The sequence below is a fragment of the Microtus ochrogaster genome, linkage group LG2 (assembly GCF_000317375.1).
Source record: "Microtus ochrogaster isolate Prairie Vole_2 linkage group LG2, MicOch1.0, whole genome shotgun sequence".
Taxonomy (NCBI): Eukaryota; Metazoa; Chordata; class Mammalia; order Rodentia; family Cricetidae; genus Microtus; species Microtus ochrogaster.
Window position 1 is genome coordinate 41,372,025 of NC_022028.1, and position 21,135 is coordinate 41,393,159.

General features: G+C 44.5%; 1 protein-coding gene across 1 annotated transcript in view; it reads left to right on the forward strand.

The window, feature by feature from the left end:
* The window catches only part of Ank3 (ankyrin 3), a 299,577-nt gene that overhangs the window by 227,460 nt on the left and 50,982 nt on the right, over positions 1-21,135 (forward strand). Inside the window, exons 25-28 of the mRNA XM_026785393.1 lie at positions 2,841-2,947; positions 7,528-7,752; positions 10,444-10,598; positions 19,825-20,036. Coding sequence (XP_026641194.1) covers positions 2,841-2,947; positions 7,528-7,752; positions 10,444-10,598; positions 19,825-20,036 — 699 coding nt within the window. The remainder of the gene's footprint in view (positions 1-2,840; positions 2,948-7,527; positions 7,753-10,443; positions 10,599-19,824; positions 20,037-21,135) is intronic.

Here is a 21,135-nt window from a genome sequence, read left to right on the forward strand (position 1 = left end):
TTGGTTGGTTGGTTGGCTGACTTTGTTTTGTTTTTTAAGGCGTGGTCTCGTATAGCCTAGGCTAGACTAAAAAACCACCATATAGCAAAATATGACCTTTAGCCTCTGACCATCTTCCCTACAGTACGAGGATTGCAGGTATACACCACCATGTCTGGTTTATCCTGTGCTGTGCACCGATCAAGCACAGGGCCCTCCTGCACAAGAGGCAGGCACTCTGCCAACTGACTTACATCTCCAGCAAGTTCCAATTGTATTGCCGAAGCTGGGCAACAGAAGTGAACATTGGACTGCTGTACGAGCCGTGCTTGTGAGGAGAAAATGCAATCCCTGCACATATGTTCCACCCTGATTTTTCTTCCCCGGGGAATATTGCTGGTCGCACTTTTAATATTTGCTTCCAGGTCTCCAAATAAGAAAAATGTGTTATTTCTCTGTGGATTGTCTCCATTGGGGAAATTATTTTATTGGTTTCCCCAGTTGGAAAAGGAAATTTTTAATGCTTGTGTCTGTCTCCCTTCTTCAACCATGTGTGCTCCTGACCTGCCTGCTTCCCAAGGAGTTGTGTTTTATTTGGGGTTCTATCTGTGTTTCATATGTAGACATGTATTTCATATAGATGGAATAGTTTTTTGTTTGTTTTTATGATATGAAGTCTCGAGTCACCCCAGCTTGTCTAGGTCATCTTGCTTTCTATCTCCCAAGTACTAGGATTACGGTCCTATGCCACCGTACCTGGCTAGTATTTATATTTTTATATCTCTTAAAGTACTACCCTTGAAAGTCATATGGTGGTGGCACATGCCTTTTAATCCCAACACTTGGGAGACAGAGGCAAGTGGATCTCTGTGAGTTCAAAGACAGCCAGGGCTACAGAGAAAGCGTGTCTTAAAAAAAAAAAAAAAAAAAAAAAAGGACAACCCTTAAATGTATTGCTTATTAAATTTCCATTTCACTCTTTAAAAAAAATTCCCTAGAATTTTTATTTACTACTTCTCTGTACATACCAATCACGCATGGCATAGGCCTTCCCCTCATGGTACATATCTGCTCTGAGTGTGTCCATGCCTTGTCCCGTGCTGTCAATCTTGTCTACCCAGCTTGACTCCCTCAGGGGAGTCAAGTGCCTTGAAGCTGTCTGCACTGACCCATCTTGGGCCTGCCCTCATTCTGACACACCCTTGGTTTGGTCTTCTATTAGATTCTATGCCCCCCTTTTTTCTTGCTTTGATTTGGTCCTTCATTTGATCGGACTGTGTTCTGTAGTATTACCTTTGGAGATTATGTGATTAATGCATTTTGTGAGGTTTGAAGTGCCTGGAAACACCTGTTCGCAAACATGGTTTGCCTAATCAGGGAACTCTGAGCTGAAAACTCATTTCCTCTTCGAACCCTTGAGGGGATCACTTGGTCATCGCTGCCGTGTTTTGCTGTTCTATGGCCATCTCTGTTTTGAGCTCCTGAACTTTCCTGCTAGTGCACCCCAGTGGGCACAGGCGTGTCTTTCCTCTCCCACACTTTTTCACTCCTTGGCAGCAGCGAATCCTTTTACTCTGAGAACACAGGCTTCAGATCTGGGGAAAGACCTTGAGTTAGTCTCTTGTTATCTTCTATTTTCCTCTTTTGTGTTTGTTGGCCTGTTTGTGGAGGAGGGATTCAAACCTCTTGTGTTGATCTTTGATTTCTTATATTTTCTCCCGCTTTTAATTTTAATACTATTGTGTGTGTGTGTGTGTGTGTGTGTGTGTGAGAGAGAGAGAGAGAGAGAGAGAGAGAGAGAGAGAGAGAGAGAGAGAGAGGAGAAGAGAGAGAGAAATCAAGTCTCCTGTCTCTATTTCCCATCTTGTATCTACTACATCTGACTTTTATGTGGGTTCCAGAGGTTGAACCCAGGTCAGCAGGCTTACACAGAAGGACTTTTACTGCTGAGTTGTCTTTCTGCTCTGGATGGCTACTTTAATTCAATCAAGTTTTTGTTGCAATGAGGCAAGTACTCAGGAGCCTCCTGAATCTTTGTTTGCAATCCTGGCATGATCTTTGGGTCCTTTTTCCACTATAAATTCTACATCTTCATCCACAATGAAACTGCTGACAAGCTCGCGCATGCTTGGTGGGATTTTTCTTGATAGATTTTCAGCTTCCCTTCTCCAGGCCCCACAGTGTAGCTCATGTCCTTAGAAGACGAGAGAGCATGCTCGAGGCTACCCAACCCTCCATCAGAACCTTCTTGGGCTTCGTCTTCTTCATCAGCCGTCCTTGTAGACACAAACACCTGTTCTGTCTACATTTACCGTGGGCAAACGTTCCCAAGTCAGAAATGACAGCAAGTGAACCCTTGTCTCAGGGGTCCCACCCTCAGGCATTCCGCTCTCAATATCCTTCGCCCTCTGCTTCTTCAGAGTTTCTGTATTTTCATCAGGACTTCTTGGTAGGAGACTAGCCTGTTGTCGGCCACGGTGGCCCATAAGCATAACAGACATCAAGATCGAATCTATATTTGGAGACTAGGAAGGATTTGGGAGTTGTAGGATTCATCTGAATCAGAAGTGGACTATTGAAAAGCAAGCAAATTAATTTCTCAATGTTTCCTTTACCATATGGTTAATGGCAGGGTGCATTCTTAGGATTTCCAAATGAAATATTTTGTCACTACACTTTTTTTTTAAAGTGTTCTTCTATATAGACCCTCATGTAGCCCTCACGAGCAGGATTTGCAAATTCTTGCTATTGAGTGTTAGCTTATCCAGGCTTACCAAGAAACCCAGATGTACTTTGTATGTATAAGGAGAACTGGTAATCTCGGGCGGGTGGTTGATGTCGCTCACTGTTTTATGTTTCAGCACCTAACATTCACAAGGGAGTTTGATTCAGATTCTCTCAGACACTACAGCTGGGCTGCAGACACCTTAGACAATGTCAACCTGGTCTCGAGCCCCGTGCATTCCGGGTAAGTGCTTGCACGTCATCTCTCCTTATTCCGTTCCATTCATGTTGTACTTATTAGTTAGCGTTATCCATCCCTGTTGAAAACCCCCATCGACCCATAAACATACTCACCTCGGAAATAAATGCTCATTCGTGAGAGTGTGTTGTTTGCCTTTGTGAATCATTTAGTAAGTACTTTGGGGGACAAGTCTGTCTGTGCTTATTCCTAAATAAGTAGAGCATCAGAAAACAGCTGATGACTGATACAGCAAATTTTCCTGACCATTATGATCTTCTGAGACTCTTTAAAATTCTTTCAATGAAAAAGGTTTAAAGCCAAGTTATTTTTCTTAATTTATTTCCTCAAATGAGGCTTTTAGAAAATATGTATCTGATTTTTCTTCCCTATGAAAATATTAAATGTCGAGCTGGGGAAACAGTTCCGTCAGTAAAGCGCTTATCACACAAGTGTGAGGACCTGGGTTCAATTCCCCAGAACCCACATAGAAAAAAGTCGGGTGGGGTAGCTCACACCTGTCATTCCAGGGAGGGAGAGGGTCATACAGACAGGCAGATCACTGGGATCCTGCAGGCCAGCTGCCCTCGCCTAATGGCTGAGTTCCAGGTCAATGAAACTTAGCCTGAGGAATAGCACAAAGTTGATCTCTGTGCAGAAGCACCCTTAACCACATGCACATACACACAGGGGCACACTCACTCATGCACAGACGCACATTCAGCTCCTTGCACATGTACACAGGACCACACTCAACCACAGGCACATGTACACAAGACCACACTCAACCACAGGCACATGTACACAGAGGACCACACTCAACCACAGGCACATACACAGAGGGGCACACTCAACACCTGTGACCACATGTATTTACACACACACACACACACACACACAAATGTGCACATCTGTGCACACAAACATCCAATGAATTATAGATTCGCTTCATTAACTGACCCAGTGTCCCTGTGAGCGATGTATTCTGTTGTTTTCAGTTCCCTCTCATTTATTATCAGCTCATTTTAAATCGATGATTTGTTTTATGACATTACCATTTTTTAAAAAGAAACTGTAAGCTTGAACATTTCCAGCTGACTTTGGCACCTTCTACATTCCGGAAATAAAAATTGCAATTGTTAAAATTAGGAAAAAGAAATGAATCTTAAGAGAAAACAGAGAAATCTACTTTGAAAATGTTACGGCATCAATGTATGTACCCCAGCAGTGCTGATAAGAACCTCATCAAAGGGTTCCTCATCCCTGTCTCGTGGCAAAAGACTGGATGGTGACCTGCTGTGACAAGTGACCTGATAGCCAGTGTGCTTTCCCACGCTGGAACCTTTAGTCGGTAATTCACTGTGAGGTAACTGATAACCATAGACATGGGAGAAAAATGATGGCTAAAATATTAAGTACTAGGCTAGCAAGATGGCTTAGTGGAGAAAGCACTTGGGCAAATACCCACTCTGTCCACAGAAAGCCTGACGCTGGAGCAGCACCTATTCTCCCTGCATTCCTAAAGAAAGATAAGAGACAGCCAGAATCCCTGGAAGCTGGCTGGCCAACTAACCTGGCATTGGCCGCAGTGAACAACAATGAACCCTGCTTCAAACAGGTGGAAACTGAGGCCCAGCAGCCATGGCTGCCCTTTGACCTCTCCGTGTGCACTGTGGCACAGGCACACACATGTGCGTGCGCACACACACACACACACAGGAACCATACATATATGTTACAAACATGCACACAATACACACACATTAAAATTGTGAATGCATTAGGGTATATTTCTTTAATTTCTCTTGAAGACAGCCATGTACACAGCAAATGCAATGACAGCCAGAGAGGGAGAAGCCCCACTTGGAAATTCCAAACCCTGATGCCAGGGTCTGAGGACCGTGTTCTACAGCAGCTAAGGCAAACGTTCATCACAGGCTGTCCCACAAATGCGAAGTGCCGTGGCCTCATTTCCTGAGTTTTTCCTTCTGCGTGTCATTGACATTGTCTGCTGCTTGCTTCTAATGACTGTGCATTAATTTCTCCCATTTGCTTTCTGAATTATTTTGCAGCTACTCGTCTCCGCTGCCTCAGTATGACTCAAGGTGATAACTGTGTCCTTTGTGTCCTTTTCATTTATGTGACTTCCCCCAGTTAGATGGCATCAGTGTCTGTAGAATGTCCGCACGGACGTCACCCTGTCGTTTGCGTAACTAGATGCCTCCACATAGCCGCCGCCGCGGGGTCATTCGTGGCTCTCATGACATAATCTGAGCAGCAACACGATAAAGAGATTTTGAAGCATCAACCTTTGTGTGTTTCTCTTTGTGGCTACAGCTCGTGTTGCGTGTTGTTTGGGTTTTGCTCAGATCTTGTACAGAGTGAGTGTGGAAAACAAATCCCTGTGTTCCACAGTGCCACCGATGGCCTGCCCAGCCGACTCCCATCTTCCCTCGATCTGTTAGCTCTTTGAAATTAGAACCATAAATGGCTGCAAGCCACACCCAATGCACCATGTATTCTGCAGTGTCCAGTAGGAGGTTCTTCCAGTTTGCCTCTCAGATCCTCTGAGCTGTTCACTCCATTTACTCTGATAATCTTCGTAGCTGGCACAGTCCTATACTGGCCCCCCAAAACCTTCTTCCTCTGCTACCTTCAGACCACTCAACTGATGGCACCCTGCACCCCTGTTTGCACATCCATTTATTAGTCTCGGTAGCCAAGTGCTGTTTCTAAGCACACAAAGGGAAATTTTGCTCATAGATAGATTCAGCTGACATTGCCATGTGTTTACCATGTGCTGGGACTCTGCTGGGCCCTGCAGGTCACGTGGTGAATATGGCAGCCCGATCTGAAGGTGCTGTCTGCTTTGTTGAGGCTCTGCTGTGGTCAGCGCAGCACCCGTGATCCAGGCAAACACTCCAGTGTGCATTTGCACTAGCGCGAGCACGATTTCAAGCCCAAGTTCATGCTGCATCCTTCCTCATACACCTAGTGGTAATAGATCTTCACCCCTAATTACAGAGAAACCTGAGATTTCTGTCCTGTTGTCTTGTTGTAGTGCCTTTGTTATTGAATGAAATCACCTGACGCTCATGTGGACACACACACAGTAAATAATACATGTGTATCAAAAAAAATTAAGCACTTTGGAACCGTTTCAGAGGAGCCCCAGGCCATTTTGCATTGGAAATAATTCATGTGGGAGCCTGGATGGCGAATGGAAGCAAATAATCATTTTCGCTGAGGAGAGAGGGGAGACTGTTTTTATTGTCTCCTTATTTTTGAGATGGCTTTCCCTCTCCTGACTTGAATATTCTAGAAGCAAAAGCCTCTCAAGATAGCTAGACTAATAGTAAGCACATGAAACAACAGAGAGAAAAAAAATAGTTCAATCCAAAACCCAAGCAAAAGGTGAATGCACTTCCCCGGTGAGCAGTTGATAAAGGAAACACGCTCAGTCCAAGGACTCTCTCCACCCATTGGCTCTCTCAGTCCAGTTTGTTGAGGATGTCTTCCTTGCTAGGAAACCCACAGCTACGCAGGGGCTTCAGGCCTGTTGGCAGGATGTTAGTACCATGCTTAGATAATTATATAGAAAAGAATGTTGATGGATAGGAATATTTTCTTAAAATCGTACCATAGGGAGCCGTCGTGCTTGCTGAGGATCACTCCCTGGTGCTACTTGAATTGTGTGTCTCTTTTCAGCTCTAAAATTTAGCACATAAGGGTATGTTTGCATTGCCATCTGTCTGGTGGTTTCCTGTTTACTAAAGTGCCCATCACCATCCGAGAAAGCCTTCCACTGATATAGCTACATGCAGGCAAAATATTTTCCTTATTAGCTTTGACCTAAAGGCTGATGACAAATATAGACACCCCAGGAAGTAATGTTTAAGTTCTACTTCTGTTACCCTGCGACAAATTCAAATACAGGTGATTTTAATTAGCATTTTAGCCTATCTTTTAAATGGTTATTGAAAAGATTTAATCCCTTTCCATCAAAATCTCAGCAAACCAAAAGTCGCCTGCTTTTCTTTTTCTATTTCATCTTCGTAAGTGTGAAGGGTGTTGGTACAAGTGAATTGTCCCTTTGTCTCACAAGCTGTGTGTGTTATGCTACACTGTGGAGTTTCATCCAACGTGTACTGGAGTGAGGTCACATAAATAGGTTAGGGGAGAAACTAGAGAGAGTGAAGATGTGGCCCTTGACTGTCCCCTAATCCATCCTCAAAGGCTACAGAAAATGGTGGGTTTTTTTTTTTTTAATCTGTGTTCCTCTCATAGATCATCTCAATTCCAACTTGAAGAATACTCCCGTTCCTTCTCTGTGCTGTAGTGTTGTGCCCATGGTGATTTCCTTGCCTCCTGGGAGGGAGCTTCCTTCCACCGAAACCCACTTGTCTTTCCGTCTTGACCCTGAGTGTGAGCTCCATGCACGTCTGATGTGACCCCACAGTAGTAGCTTCCAACGTTGTGTTAGAGAAGTCGCACCAGCTGCCTTTTTCCATACATTTACCTTGAGTTTCAAACGCTCTGCCAAGTTGACTTCTGTCCGTGATGGCATCTGATCTTTCCCTCCACAGGTTTCTCGTTAGCTTTATGGTGGACGCGAGAGGGGGTTCCATGCGAGGAAGCCGCCACCATGGGATGCGGATCATCATCCCCCCACGCAAGTGTACGGCCCCCACCCGCATCACCTGCCGCCTGGTAAAGAGACATAAACTGGCCAACCCACCCCCCATGGTGGAAGGAGAGGGATTAGCCAGTAGGCTGGTAGAAATGGGTCCTGCGGGGGCACAATTTTTAGGGTAAGTCTCCCCAGTTTTATTTTGGCCCTCTCACCATGTCTTTGACTTTCCTTTAGTCCTTGCTAACTCAAGACATTAACTCTGAAAAAAAAAAAACAAAAAAAAAACGGGGACTTGGGTGTGGTGTCAAAGGTCACCAAGGTGACCATGCTGCATAGTAGGCTGTGGGTTCCTTAACTCAGTCACTGGCCAAGGCACTTACTAACCAAAAAGCATGCTTGCTGCCCCACGGGTGTGTGGCTCCCCGCAGCCTCCCACGGAAGTCAAGGCACCAACCTTAGAAAATATTAGAGGTTGGGATGGTGGCACCTCACTGCCTAGATGGCTACCTTGTGGATGCATCTCTTTCAAAATAACACTGAGAGACATATCCCCCTGGGGTAGGGTATTTTCCGAGAAAGCAAACTGAATTTTGCTTCATTGTCTGAGGTGGCACTTGGCAAGGCAGGCAGGCTCTGTCGTGACGGACAGCGTGTTCACAATCTCCCCTCTTGTTTCTCTTCCTGCTGCATGGATGTTACTCAGTAAACTGCACCTACCCACCCATCCTCCCCCTGTAAATGAGGGCGAGAGCTTGGTTAGCCGAATCCTGCAGCTTGGGCCTCAAGGAACAAAATTTATTGGGTAGGACCTTCATAGACAAGATCAGAATGTCTACAATTTTTCCTTTCCATTTTCAAATTTTTTTCTGTCACACCCATGGTCTTATTCTTGTCTTCCATTTGTTCTTTTTTCTTTCTTTCTCTCTTTCTTTTGTTTTCTTTTCTATGCTTTCAGTCGATGTGTGTCACTGAAAGGCAACTCCCATAGTGGCTTGACTTATTGTGGCACTGCCGCTACCTTGTGCTTTCGAAGCATGTGGGACTCACCGCAAGCATTCCGCTGACCTTGTGCATCTGTCGCCCCCTCCTTTAACTTGAAATGTTTCTTCTCTGTGTACTTATTAAGGCTAGACCGACCGTCTCATTTTAACCAGAGTAAGAGAAGGTATTTGCAGGCTTTGAATCAATGTTTGCCACAAATGCTGTGTGTGTGCGCGTGTGTGTGTGCCTGTGTGTGTGTATCTGTGGGTATGATTAGACCTAGAAGGCACTTATGGTACAGTGTAATCTTTATGGGCTTTGTGAGGCAAAAGAGATCAATGAATAAGATAATGTGCCAAGAACACAAGATCTTTAAGGAAATGTGACTGGGGGCAGCTGGGATGTTCTGTTGAGTTGTTGAGTATCTTTTGTCTCGGTTAGGCAGAAATGTGTCATTGTTCGTTTGCCTCTCCGACTGTGTTTGCCTTGGCAGTCTGCATGAAAAGCCTGTTATGAATTGTCCTGCTTGGCTGTCACCTTGGTCAAAGATCCTGCTCATACCTTCTCAACAGCATTGTCGAGTATCCTACACAAAGCCACAGGGATAGTATTGGACACATTAACCTGCAAAGATTGTATCTTGTTCTCGAAAAAAAAAACAAGTGATGCCTAATGTCTAATTATGAAGTACGGTTGAAAATGATGGGAAATTTCTCACTAACACTGTTAACAATGAGAGGAATATTTGCTTCTGTTTTTAACCTGTGAAAGAATAAAGGCATTATAAAAATCTATAATGATCTTGGCCAAAAGTAAAATCACCGTATCCATCAGTCTCGTTTTAAACGAATACTTTTATTGAGTAACCAGATCTTCATGTTTTATTTGTGGTTTTGATCTTTACGACAGCCTCTCCTCATGCTCTGCCTACCGAAGCCTGTATTTGCTGCTATGGCGTTTATATAGACAGCTAGGTTAAGGCAGGTTGCGTACAACCTCTCCAGAGAACAATGATACTGTCTGTTAAGCATCACCCTAGAAAGCTGCACAATCCAACTACATGAACTGTGTGTGATTGTGGTCTGCTCACTTCCATCCATCTTTTTACCCATAATTCTGTCAAACCTGACGAAATGATCTCCCGTGAGTTGATTGGCAATCTCCAATCTGCAGCCATTCCCCTTCATTCGTTTGTGCAAAAGGACACTGTCAAGAGTTAACGCCTTCCTATGACAATTTCCGGCTGGCATTATGCTCTTCTGGAATGTTCCAGTATCCCCAGATAGGTGGTAGTCAGGTCAGGCAATGAGGCTACCCATTCCCTATTCACAAATGGAACAACCAGAGAAACTGTCTTAGCCACAAAAATCATACAAACTGTTGGAAGGACTGGATTATATGACAGTATAATGTCTGCTTTATTGCTGAGAGGAAAAAAAATAAAGAAATGACCTTCACAATTTTCTTTTTTTTTAAAGAAGTGACTGTGTCCTTTTAACTCGTTAGCATCTCGTATTATATAATGTACCTATTATGTGTTTTATGTTTTTAAAAAATGGACCAGCTTTCTTTCTTTATGGCCTATTTTAGTCATATCTAATTCCTTCCCTCAAATTACTGATTTATATGTGTTTAATCTCTCCCACTCAATTGGACGCCTAACACACAGTAGGCCTTCAAGAACCATTTGTGAATGAATGACGGCATGTTCTTGGGCTTGGAATATTATTTAATCAGCAATGATTCTGCAGCTTTGAGACCATTCCCAACCCAAATGGCACCTCTGATTTCCAACTCAGTACTGTTAATGAGACTTTTCTTTTAGTATTCTGCTATAGAGATGTTTAATTTGACGCAAAAAAAAATCCGGTGGCTTCTTGTTTTCTAGCCCTGTCATAGTGGAAATCCCTCATTTTGGGTCCATGAGAGGAAAGGAGAGGGAACTCATTGTTCTCCGGAGTGAGAATGGGGAGACCTGGAAGGAGCACCAGTTTGACAGCAAAAATGAAGACCTCACCGAGCTACTGAACGGCATGGATGAAGGTAACGATGGAGCAACGCTCCTTCCCTTCCGCGATGTGGACAGGCAGAAAGCAAGTGTCGCATGGTTGAGGGGCTACTTGAGCATCACATGATGCAGAATGCAGGGTCTTCAGCCTCTAATTCTCCTTTCCATGCCTAAGGCATAATTTTATCTGACCCTACTACATTCCCAGCACCACCACGGTTTAGACGGACAAACACCCACATTGTTCCAAATTTCTTGGTTTTTCTAAGACCTAAGAAGGCTTTTTGTTGTTGTTGTTGTTGTTGTTGTTGTTGTTGTTGTTGTTGTTGTTAAAAGAGTAACATGGTTTGGGGTGGGGTGGGGAGCATCAGATGGGAGTATATAATATTTGCCTACATCATTAGCATTTACAGTATATTTTTGGAACTTTTGTTCCATTTTCTCTTATTTCAGCATCTTTCATGAGTTTTTTTTACTCTCTCTTGAGCCATAATGGTGTTTTAAAAATAAATGTCAAAACTTATTGGCATTTGTATGTTTTGGTGTCTTATTCTTTGAGTTGGTGAGGCAAGTGTGTGGCTACAGGTCCCTTTCCCACACATCCCTTCTTTTGGGGAGTGTCTGGAGGCATTAAGATAGGATTTCCTGTAGCCCAGGTAGTAGCGATGACCTTGAACACTTGCCTTGGCCTTCTCAGAGCTAAGATTACAGTTGTGTGCCACCTGTGCCTGACTCACACACCTTCGTGAGGTTTGGTGATGCCTAGAAGTGTATGTTTTTCTTCCTAAGTGTTGGGTACCAACTGGCTTTAAGAACACACATTTGATGCGGTTTTCTTTGAGACGTGACTCAAGAAAAGCTCAAGGCCTGGCTCATGAAATGGTGCTGAGGAAAGAAATCCCAGTTAGTGACAGCGACCTCATTCCATAATTGGTGCAGATTCTACAGTTGTTTTACGTCACAGTGGCAATCTGGTCCATGAAATCAAAATAGAATCTTTTATTGTTTTGCTGGCTGTGTTTGGAATTTACCTACTTACTGGGGTCTCTTGTGGGTTTAGACTGTGGACTATGGAGGTATTCAGATTTGGGGAGTTTAAAGAATGATTGAGCAAATGCCTGAACCCCTGTGAGCCTAGAAATGGAAATTGTTCTCGTTATTTTTATAAAGTTACCATTAAGATGAATAAGTGATTTTGTGATATTCTTAGGGAACATAATCCTTTTAATAAATATCAGTTATTGACGCTATTGTTTTCACCTGTAGGAAAAAAAGTGCCATACCAAAAATTTGGTATAGGATAGAATCACCATCAACTATGCAATTTAAAGATAAGATGCCTATACACCAAGGTAGAAAGAAACTGTTGGGTCTATTTTTAAAACAAAAGCCTTTTCATGTAGAAGTTCCAAAAGAAAACATAGTGCACAAGTTCAGAAATCGTATTCTTTGTTTCTTTATCATTATTATTAATTTATCTGTATGAGTATTTTGCCTGTATATGTGTCTGTGTTCTACATGTGTGCTTGGTCCCAGAGGAGGTGGTGAGTCTTTCCATGGGTGCTGGGAATTGAACCTGGGTCTTTCACAACAACAAGTGCCCTTAACCACTGAGCCAACTCTCCAGCCAAATCTTATTCTTACTTAACAGACCACAAAAGGGACATCCTTCAAACCCAAGTGACTTACCCAGCTTGCCTTGCCAAGCAGAAGGGAGAGGGCTGAAATCTCTTATGCCTGTCTTAGAAGAGTTACAGCTATAGCCCTCTTGTTTTCAAAACTCATGTCCCAGGAGAAAGAAGACAAGTGGAAAATTCTAGAAACTTCTAGATTTGGTCCAGATGAGATTTGGTTAAGATTAAGTCCAGAACAGTCCTTGTAGGTCAGTGATACATTAAATGAGGGTAGATTATCCAAAGTGTGTACAATTGCCGCCAGGCAGATAGAGTGTCTGGACTATATTCTTAAGATCAGGCAAATCTTCGGTTCCATTTCACAAGATGAAAGGGAAAGGTAGACACTTCAGTATTTAAAGAGTCAGGCACTAGAGCCCATTGGACCAAGATGTTCAGATTAAAGATTTGGTCATTATATTAAATATAATAATTAATAAGAATAGAAGGAGCCCAACACATTTATAACTGAGGCTCAGTTGTTAGTTAATCTGATTTTATACCGGCCTCAAGTCCCTCGGCTTCTCACTACTGTTCTGGTCCCCAGAGATAATTCATTCTCTCTAGACTCTTCCTCTACCCAAAGCTACTTAAAAATGGGAATCAGTCTGGGTTTTGTTCTTGTTCTTAAAGTCGACAAGTCCTTTTCATTGAAGATCCAACTATAGACTAAGTTGTCCCAAGGGAGTGGAGCTGAGGACCTGGCAGGAGGTCGGTGCCCAGAACTCCTCCAAACCCTCCCGAGGAGGCAGTGCTGCATAGGTAGATGCCAGCTACCTGGCATGAATCAGGTGATGCCCTGGTGAAAGAGAAATATCGTCAGGGTCTCACCCTCAGGGGTCAAGAGCATAGCTTCGCTCTGTGTTCCTCCCAATTCTTGCTGACAGCTGTTAGTGAGATGAAAAGCAACGCATGAAATAGAACAACCAACCATTCAAGATTTCCTCCGAGAATTAAATCAACCCCATTGTTCCTGTACTCAACCCAACAGTTTCTCTAGGCAGAATAGTGTCATATAGTGTCTATGGCCGGTGACACCACCTACCCCCTAACATATGCCTGCTATAAATGTCTCCTTTTAATGCTCCCTTCTCCATAAGTACTTTCCATGTATTATTTTAGTCTATATTTAAATAGTCCGTCTTCTTCCATGCAATTGTCCAAAAATATTAATACCCATGTGTTTAATACCATCTCAGTCAATATTCCAGTCTCCAATTCTTACTAGGTGAGGCAATTGTGGGGGTTGGGGTGATGCTCAGTGGACATATGCTTGCCATGCAAACATAGGCGCCAGTGTTTGGATCCTAGAGCCCCCTAAAAGCTGCCCAGCCTTGGCAGTTGCCTGCAGTCCCAGCACTCAAGAGACAAAGATGGGAGTCCCAGAGGCAAACTGGCTAGCTCCAGATTTAGCAAGAAACCATCCTTCAAGAAACCCTTCCTTCAGGGAAGATGCCAAACCTCAGCTTCAGGCCTCTACACACACAAACAATCAAACACGTACACATGCCAGAAGAAAAATAAAAGACTTGTAACGATCGGATAGGCTTTATTGTTTTAACATACACAGAGTTTTTCCGTGCATACAAAAGTAATTGCTAGAACAACTTCAAGTAACCAGAGGTCTGAGTAGGGGCATAACTTTCCCAGTACGATACTGACCTTGGCACCATGGTCCACGAAAGTCACTGAGGCCAAAACTCGCGTCCTGGCCTCACCACTCACTGCCGTGTAACCAGTGTAACCAGTCTCTCTAACGTTCATCTAAATGCACCTTGTGAAGATGCCTTGCTGGTGGCTCCCGGGCGGTGGATGCGCTGGATGCGGTGGTTGCGCTGGTATGCATGCAGCTCTTACAGAGATGTCTGTGCAGAACCACTCACCCGTGTAACCGTGCTCAGAGTCACAACTGCCACACATGCTGTACATAGATGGCTGTGGTCTGACATTGGCCTAAGGACAAAGGGGCATGTTCCCCCCAATTGCTCAGTGCTACTGTTTGCAAGTCAAGCTATCTGCCTGTGGGAGTTCTGTCTCCCAAGTGAGCCCTGTTTGCAGACTCACAGACAAGGTCAAGCGCTTACCACTACCCAGTCAAGAAGTAGTCAACAGAGGTAGATCTCCAAACCCTCGCCTCTTCCCTACCCAGTCAGTAGCCTTTCTGTACTGTACAGTTCACCTCTATATATTCTCAAATGGAGCATGCTCGTTGTGAAGGTTGCTTTGAATTCTTGTCCGGAGAGGACTGGAAATCACCCAAGGAGGTGAGCGCTCAACCACACTTGGGAGGTATTATTTTTAGGCTGCAGGTTTGCCTGTGAGAGAACCTCCCCTCCCCCGTTGGGTGCCCTCAGAGTGAGTGGCACCATTCCCTGGGCTGGGGTCTTGGGTTGTATCGAAAGAGAAAGCTAGCTGAGCACAAATATTCACCGTTCCAGCTTCCTGGGTGGATAAGACTGCTTTAAGGTCCTGTTACTATGAATTAACCCTACCCTAATGATTAAACTCTACCCTTAAACTCTGAACCAAAATAAACCCTTACGTGTCTGTCTGTGTGTGTGTGTGTGTGTGTGTGTCCATCCTAGACAAGGCCATTGGGTGTGCAGTTCTATCACTTTACACCTTATTACCTTGAGACAGGGTCTCTCACTGAACCCGGAGCTTTCCCCTTTACCCGTAGACTAAGTGACCAGCAAGTCCCAGCTCCCCTCCAGTCTCCACCCCCATCCCCCCACCTCCTGACTGAAGTACTGGGATTGCATAGGCATGCCAGGCCGTGTAAGTGGGTACTGGGGATCCAAACTCAGGTGGTCATGCTTGCACCGAGCTGCCTTCCCCGGCCCCTATTCCTATGATCTCTAAGCAGGCCAGGGCATCAGTGGTTATGTCAACTGAGCAGGCGTGTTAGCCGAGCTGTGGTGAGGTAAGCTGCTGGGAAGACAGTGTTTGTCTGGGTGTGGGGAACCTGCCCTTTCCAACTCGGCTTGCAGGTGGCAGAAGCAGTTTTTATCTCTGGCAGCAGACAGAGATCTTATCTATGTAGATGCTGCAGATGTGCAAGCAGAATTCCCACGCACACATCCCGTCCCCAAGCTGCGCACCAAACTGAATCCACGCTGTCAGTTTAGTGAAAACCTTAATTAAACCCTCCAAAGTCAGGTCCTAAGAGCTATGTGTAGTCGTGTGGAGCCTGGGAGCATGCTCTTGAAGGCCCCGGCCTCCCCAGAAGTCCCCGAGTTACAATTCAAAGCACTTGAGAAATGGTTTTCTCCCTCAGACCCCTGCAGTAGCCAGTGGATGCAAGTTCCTGATAAAAGTGAAAATGTGTGCAAACGTTACCCACGCTACCTAGAAGAATACACCCACTTCTAAATGTATCTGTGTCAACAGTATATTAGAAGTAAATGTCTACGTTCAAAATTGGCACTTCGGTTCAATGCATTTTAACCTTATCAATCTTGAAGCAAGTGGTAATTTTAAAAGTGCCAAGTCACTGTCAAACAGGGACGGGTGTGGAGTTTTACACTAGGTACACGGCACACAGCGCCATCTGCTGGAATCATCTGGTAGTAACAGTTTTGAAAAAGTTTTCCAAATAGAAAGTTAACCGACTCAAGGTTGCATTTGAAGCGCCCAATAAATAAATAAATAACAATTTACTTCAAAAATCCCAAAACAAATCACGCAAAAATGTTTACGTATTTTCCATCCGTCTCCATAAGCTGGCATTTTAAACCAACTGAATGAAAACTGCTGCAGAGTGAAAGAAAAGGAAAAAGTTTCAAAATAGCCTCTGGAATGAGATACTTGGGAAATAAAAATTGAGCCAAGTCAAAATGGCATTAATAATTCCCACTTTCATATGGCTTGTGTGTATGGATTTGCCATCAGTGGATCCAAGTGATGACCTCAGATACGTTGCTCCATGGGTCCGACATTAGCCCAAGCTGGGCATCAGCATTAGTTGCCTTCAGCGTGGCATGCCTGCAGAGGGCAGTGTGCCCACAGCAGGCCTAAGCTGTAACTAATGGGTGGTGTGATATGATGGGCACCTGGGACATGGTGTTTAGCTTCGAGGCATTTTCCATGAGATCCAGTTTTGAGACAGGATTGTATTGGTTGTTTCTCTCCATACACGCGGTGATAATGCTGTAAAGGTTTGAAGAGAGGCATGATGGGATAATTTCCCCCAAAGCAGTGCTTCTATCTGCGCAAATGGCCAAGTAGGCCGAGCATGTAACTGAGCAGAAATTAAAGCACAGCCCAGAAATTATCATTTGGGCAAGGTTGAGGCATCTGTATTTTTTTCCTTAGACTTCACCCAGGTCACACTCATACAAACCTAGTCACACTCACACCAGCCTGGTCACACCCACACCAACCAGGTCACATTCACAACAACCAGCTCACACTCGTACAAACCTAGTCACACTAACACCAACCTGGTCACACTCACACCAACCTGGTCACATCCACACCAATCTGGTCACACCCACACCAACCAGTTCACAAGCAGCCTTTGAGAGCAAAGGCACCAGATGAACATGGGTCCTGGGAGCTGAACTCAGGTCCTTTGGAAGAGCAGGAAGCATTCATAACCCCTGAGCCATCTCTCCAGTTCCTGAGTTCTACATTTTTAAGGCCAGGCATAGATAGGACGAGAGTCCACTAAGACCTTCCCCACCAAACATGGCCGGTCTAAGGTCTTCTGAGCTAAGTGGGAGAAGCAGGTTCCCATCTAAGACAGTCAAGTCAGTCTCCATGTGAAACTGAGAATTTATCCTGTTAGCAGGCAACACTGTTGTTTCTTAGGCTATTCAAGTACTACGGGTAGTTCTCAACCTGTGGGTCATAACCCCTTGGGCAAACACCTATCTCTGAAAAGTATTTACATTACGATTCATAACAGTAACAAAATTATAGTTATGAAGTAGCAACAAAATAAGTTTTTGTTTGGGGGGGGTCAGCACAACTTGAGGAAATGTATTAAAGGTCGTGATATTAGGAACAGAGAGGTGGGGGTATATGCCTAAGACTCTTTGCTTAGCTTTCTCGCCTTGCGCACAGAAAATGTCCAGAAGGTAATCCACACCATAAATGTGAACCTTCTCTGTTCTAACTAAGGGGCCATTTAAAAATCTCAGTGTATACAAATTCATTCCCCTCAAAAGATCCCTGTGTTGTCAGACTTTATTATTGGTTGTCTGATCATCTGACTCATCTGATGGACCATTTATATTTGTAATGCAAAACTCTGAAAGGGCTGTCTATTCTCATGAGTGGTTAATCCCCCTAGGCCCTCCCCTTGAATCATAAACACATGGCTGGCATAGACCTCACTGGGGATTAAGAACTAGGAAGACTAAAGCCACTTTTTCACACGTAATTTTTTTTTAAAAAATCTTTTTAAAATCTTTAAAATTTTGTGTGGCTGTGGCATGCCTGTGGAGACCAGATGAAAAAAATGTTAGGAGTGTTGAAGGAACGGCGGGCTTCTGCGTCCCGCCACCCGGCTAGCTTTACCCCCGAAATAATTACACGGAAACTGTATTCTTTTAAACACTGCCTGGCCCATTAGTTCCAGCCTCTTATTGGCTAGCTCTTACATATCGATCTAACCCATTTCTAATATCCCTGTAACACCACGAGGTATCTTACCAGGAAAGATCTTAACCTGTGTCTGTGTCCGGTAGGAGAATCATGGCGACTCCTTGACGCAGCTTCTTTCTCCCAGCATTCTGTTCTGTTTACTCCGCCTACCTAATTTTATGTCCTATTAAAGGGCCAAGTCAGTCTCTTTATTTAACCAATGAAATTAACACAAGCCAGAAGACTCTCCCCTATCACAGGAGTGTGTTCCATCCTTACTCAATGGGCTCCACCGACCTGACTTGGGTCATGAAGCTTGACCTGTCCCCACTAAGTCATCTCACTGGCCCTCAAATGGCACTCTTTATAAGAATTATTAAAAGAGCACACAACAGCTACTCCCTGCTGCCTGTATTTTTAAGTGCAATCTAGAGGCTTGCTGGTTCTCCAGAGGGGAAGTCCCTTACACTCCACCTGTTGAATGAATTCCTGGTTTCTTGGTTACTGGTTAAGCAACTACCATATGCCAGTCTGTCAATGCCAAACAATGCCTGGTTTAACATGATTTCACGGTGGTTAATTCATCTTATGGGAGAAGAAAACCTAAGGTTTAGTGCGCCAACTTCGGAGTCAAAGGCGTCCAGACATGCTACCCCCGATAGTGGTTGCAGCCACAAATTGAAGCCCTGCGTGGGTGTTGAGCACATCAGCCCTCATGGCAGCCAGGAATGTTAACTTTCCTAACACACTTCTTTCAAGCTTACTATTTTTGTCATGGAAGGCATCACACTTTTGTGCATAAAATTGCCTTTTAGGTCACTTGCCACCAAGCGTATGACCCGAGTTTGATCCCCACGACCCACGGTTGTTCTCTGAGTTCCGCACATGTTCACACACATATATACGCACATATAAATAAATGAATGTATTTATAACATTACCCCCAAACCAACAAAACTCTCCCCCCCCCAAGGCAGGGTTTCTCTGTGTAACAGCCCTGACTGTCCTAGAACTTGCTCTGTAGACCAAACTCATAGAGCTCCATCTACCTCTGGCTCCTGAGTGCTGGGACTGAAGGCATGCACCACCTGGCTTCCAACAAGACTTTTTTATTTAAAGATTGAAGTTTGTTGTGTGCGTACTTGCATGGGTGTAGTGTATGTGGCTACCCACAGAGGCCAGAAGAGGGTGTCAGATCCTCCGGATCTGGAGTTACAGGTAGTTGTGAGCTACCCAACATGGGGTGCTAGAAACCAGACTGGAATCCTCTAGAAGAGCAAGAAGTACTTTCAACCAAGGAGCCATCTTCAGCCCCACCCTCAGCCTTTTACCAAAGCTCTGGATTTCCAGTCTTGGACAGGAAGGCTTGCCCTAAACCCGACTAGACACACACCACGACTGCCCACCAAGTCCAGTGTTAAAGATGTTTGTTCTCCCAAGCAGAATTTATTAATAGATTTATGGTATCTTTGCAAAGCTTGATATTTTATGATCCCTGTTTATGTATATATAAACATATAATATATTTACATATTATACACATGTAAATGTATGTATATGTGTGTATGTATTATTTATGTATGTATGTGTATAGATAGATATACTATAGCTACTAAGTAGAACGATAACCAACTATTAAGATTGGGAATTGAAGCAGGCACAATAGACAAACACTATGTGATCTTACAGGCAGGCATAGGAGTCACAAAGTTGGTTTTATACTAACTGAATACGTTGTTTTAAACACCAATGGGTGTCAAGGTGCTATGTGCAAAGACACCTGCTCATGGCGGGGCTATGTGCAAAGACACCTGCTCACGGCGGGGCTGTGTGCAAAGACACCTACTCATGGTGGGGATCTGTGCAAAGACACCTGCTCATGGCAGGGATCTGTGCAGACACCTGCTCATGATAGGGCTGTGTGCAAAGACACCTGCTCATGGCGGGGCTGTGTGCAAAGACACCTGCTCATGGCTTCTCATCCTTCTCCATCTTCCAGAGCTTGACAGTCCAGAAGAGTTGGGGACGAAGCGGATCTGCAGGATCATCACCAAGGATTTCCCCCAGTATTTCGCAGTAGTTTCCCGGATTAAGCAGGAAAGCAACCAGATTGGTCCAGAAGGCGGGATTCTGAGCAGCACTACCGTGCCCCTGGTCCAGGCGTCTTTCCCAGAGGGTGCCTTAACCAAAAGGATCCGAGTGGGTCTCCAGGTACTGATCGCAAAGCGTCGACTTCCCAAGGCCTCTGTACATGTAAAGAACTCGTGAGCACGTCCTGCTCCAGAAGCATGGCAGTAATTCATCCTCTGTCATGTCAATAATTAGATAGTGTGTGGGGGGGGATTGTTGACTTATCTCAAATGGAAAGTATTTAAGTGTGAAGTTAGCTTACTGACCTGTCAAACAAGGTTATGAACTTTTAGTAAATTTCCACTTAAAGGACTCAGAGCTGGGGAAGTGGTTCAGCTGGTAAATGCTTTCTGAGCAAGCATGAGAACCGTGAGTTCGATCCCCAGCCCCATTTAAAAAGAGACAGGTATGGGGACATACACTGAAGATGGGGGAAGAGCAGAGAAAGGAGAATCCCAGGCAGGCTCGACAAACTGATAGCTCCATATCCTGATAGACTTTGTCTCCGAAAGCAAGGCGGGGAGCACTTGAGAAAGACACCTCTTGGCAAAAAATGACCTTTCTTGTATTTACTCATTTCGGTCAGTCTAGCCTTTAACGCTTGTTTTATTGCATTAGATAAACAGAAACGATGAAATGATCGTTTTTGTTGTTAATACAGTGACTAAAACTTGAACTGAACGAACGTCAGCTTTCGTTTGTGAGGATAGACTCTCATTCTGAGGGGTTGTTTGGGGGGTGGGGTTGTGAGCAGTTGCAAGCCCCGTGTGTCGGTAAGGTTCCCTTCACGTGACCCCCATGATGGACCACTTCGCCAGACTGCAGAGACACCACATGGAGTAAGTTAGGCCCGGCTGGTAGAATTCATCCCTCCTGGTATAGAGTGTCCTCACCGCGGAGAGCCTCAGTTTACTTTTTTGTAGACAGGGTGATTTTGTGAGGCTTTTGGGGGGCATCCAGCAGAGTTAGCATATACTAAGGTTGTTCTTGCTTTCCTCCCCTTTGTTCTGAGAGTTGGGTGCCCCTCCTCCCAGCAAGCCAGCATGGTCCGCTCCCCTGAGGAAACCACTCCTGCCCATGTTAGGGTCCTTTTGTTTCTCTGCCTTCCTGAAGCAGTGAGGGAGAGGGGGAAGAAAGACACGGATTTGTTGTCAGACGTCCTTCCACCATTCTCAACTAA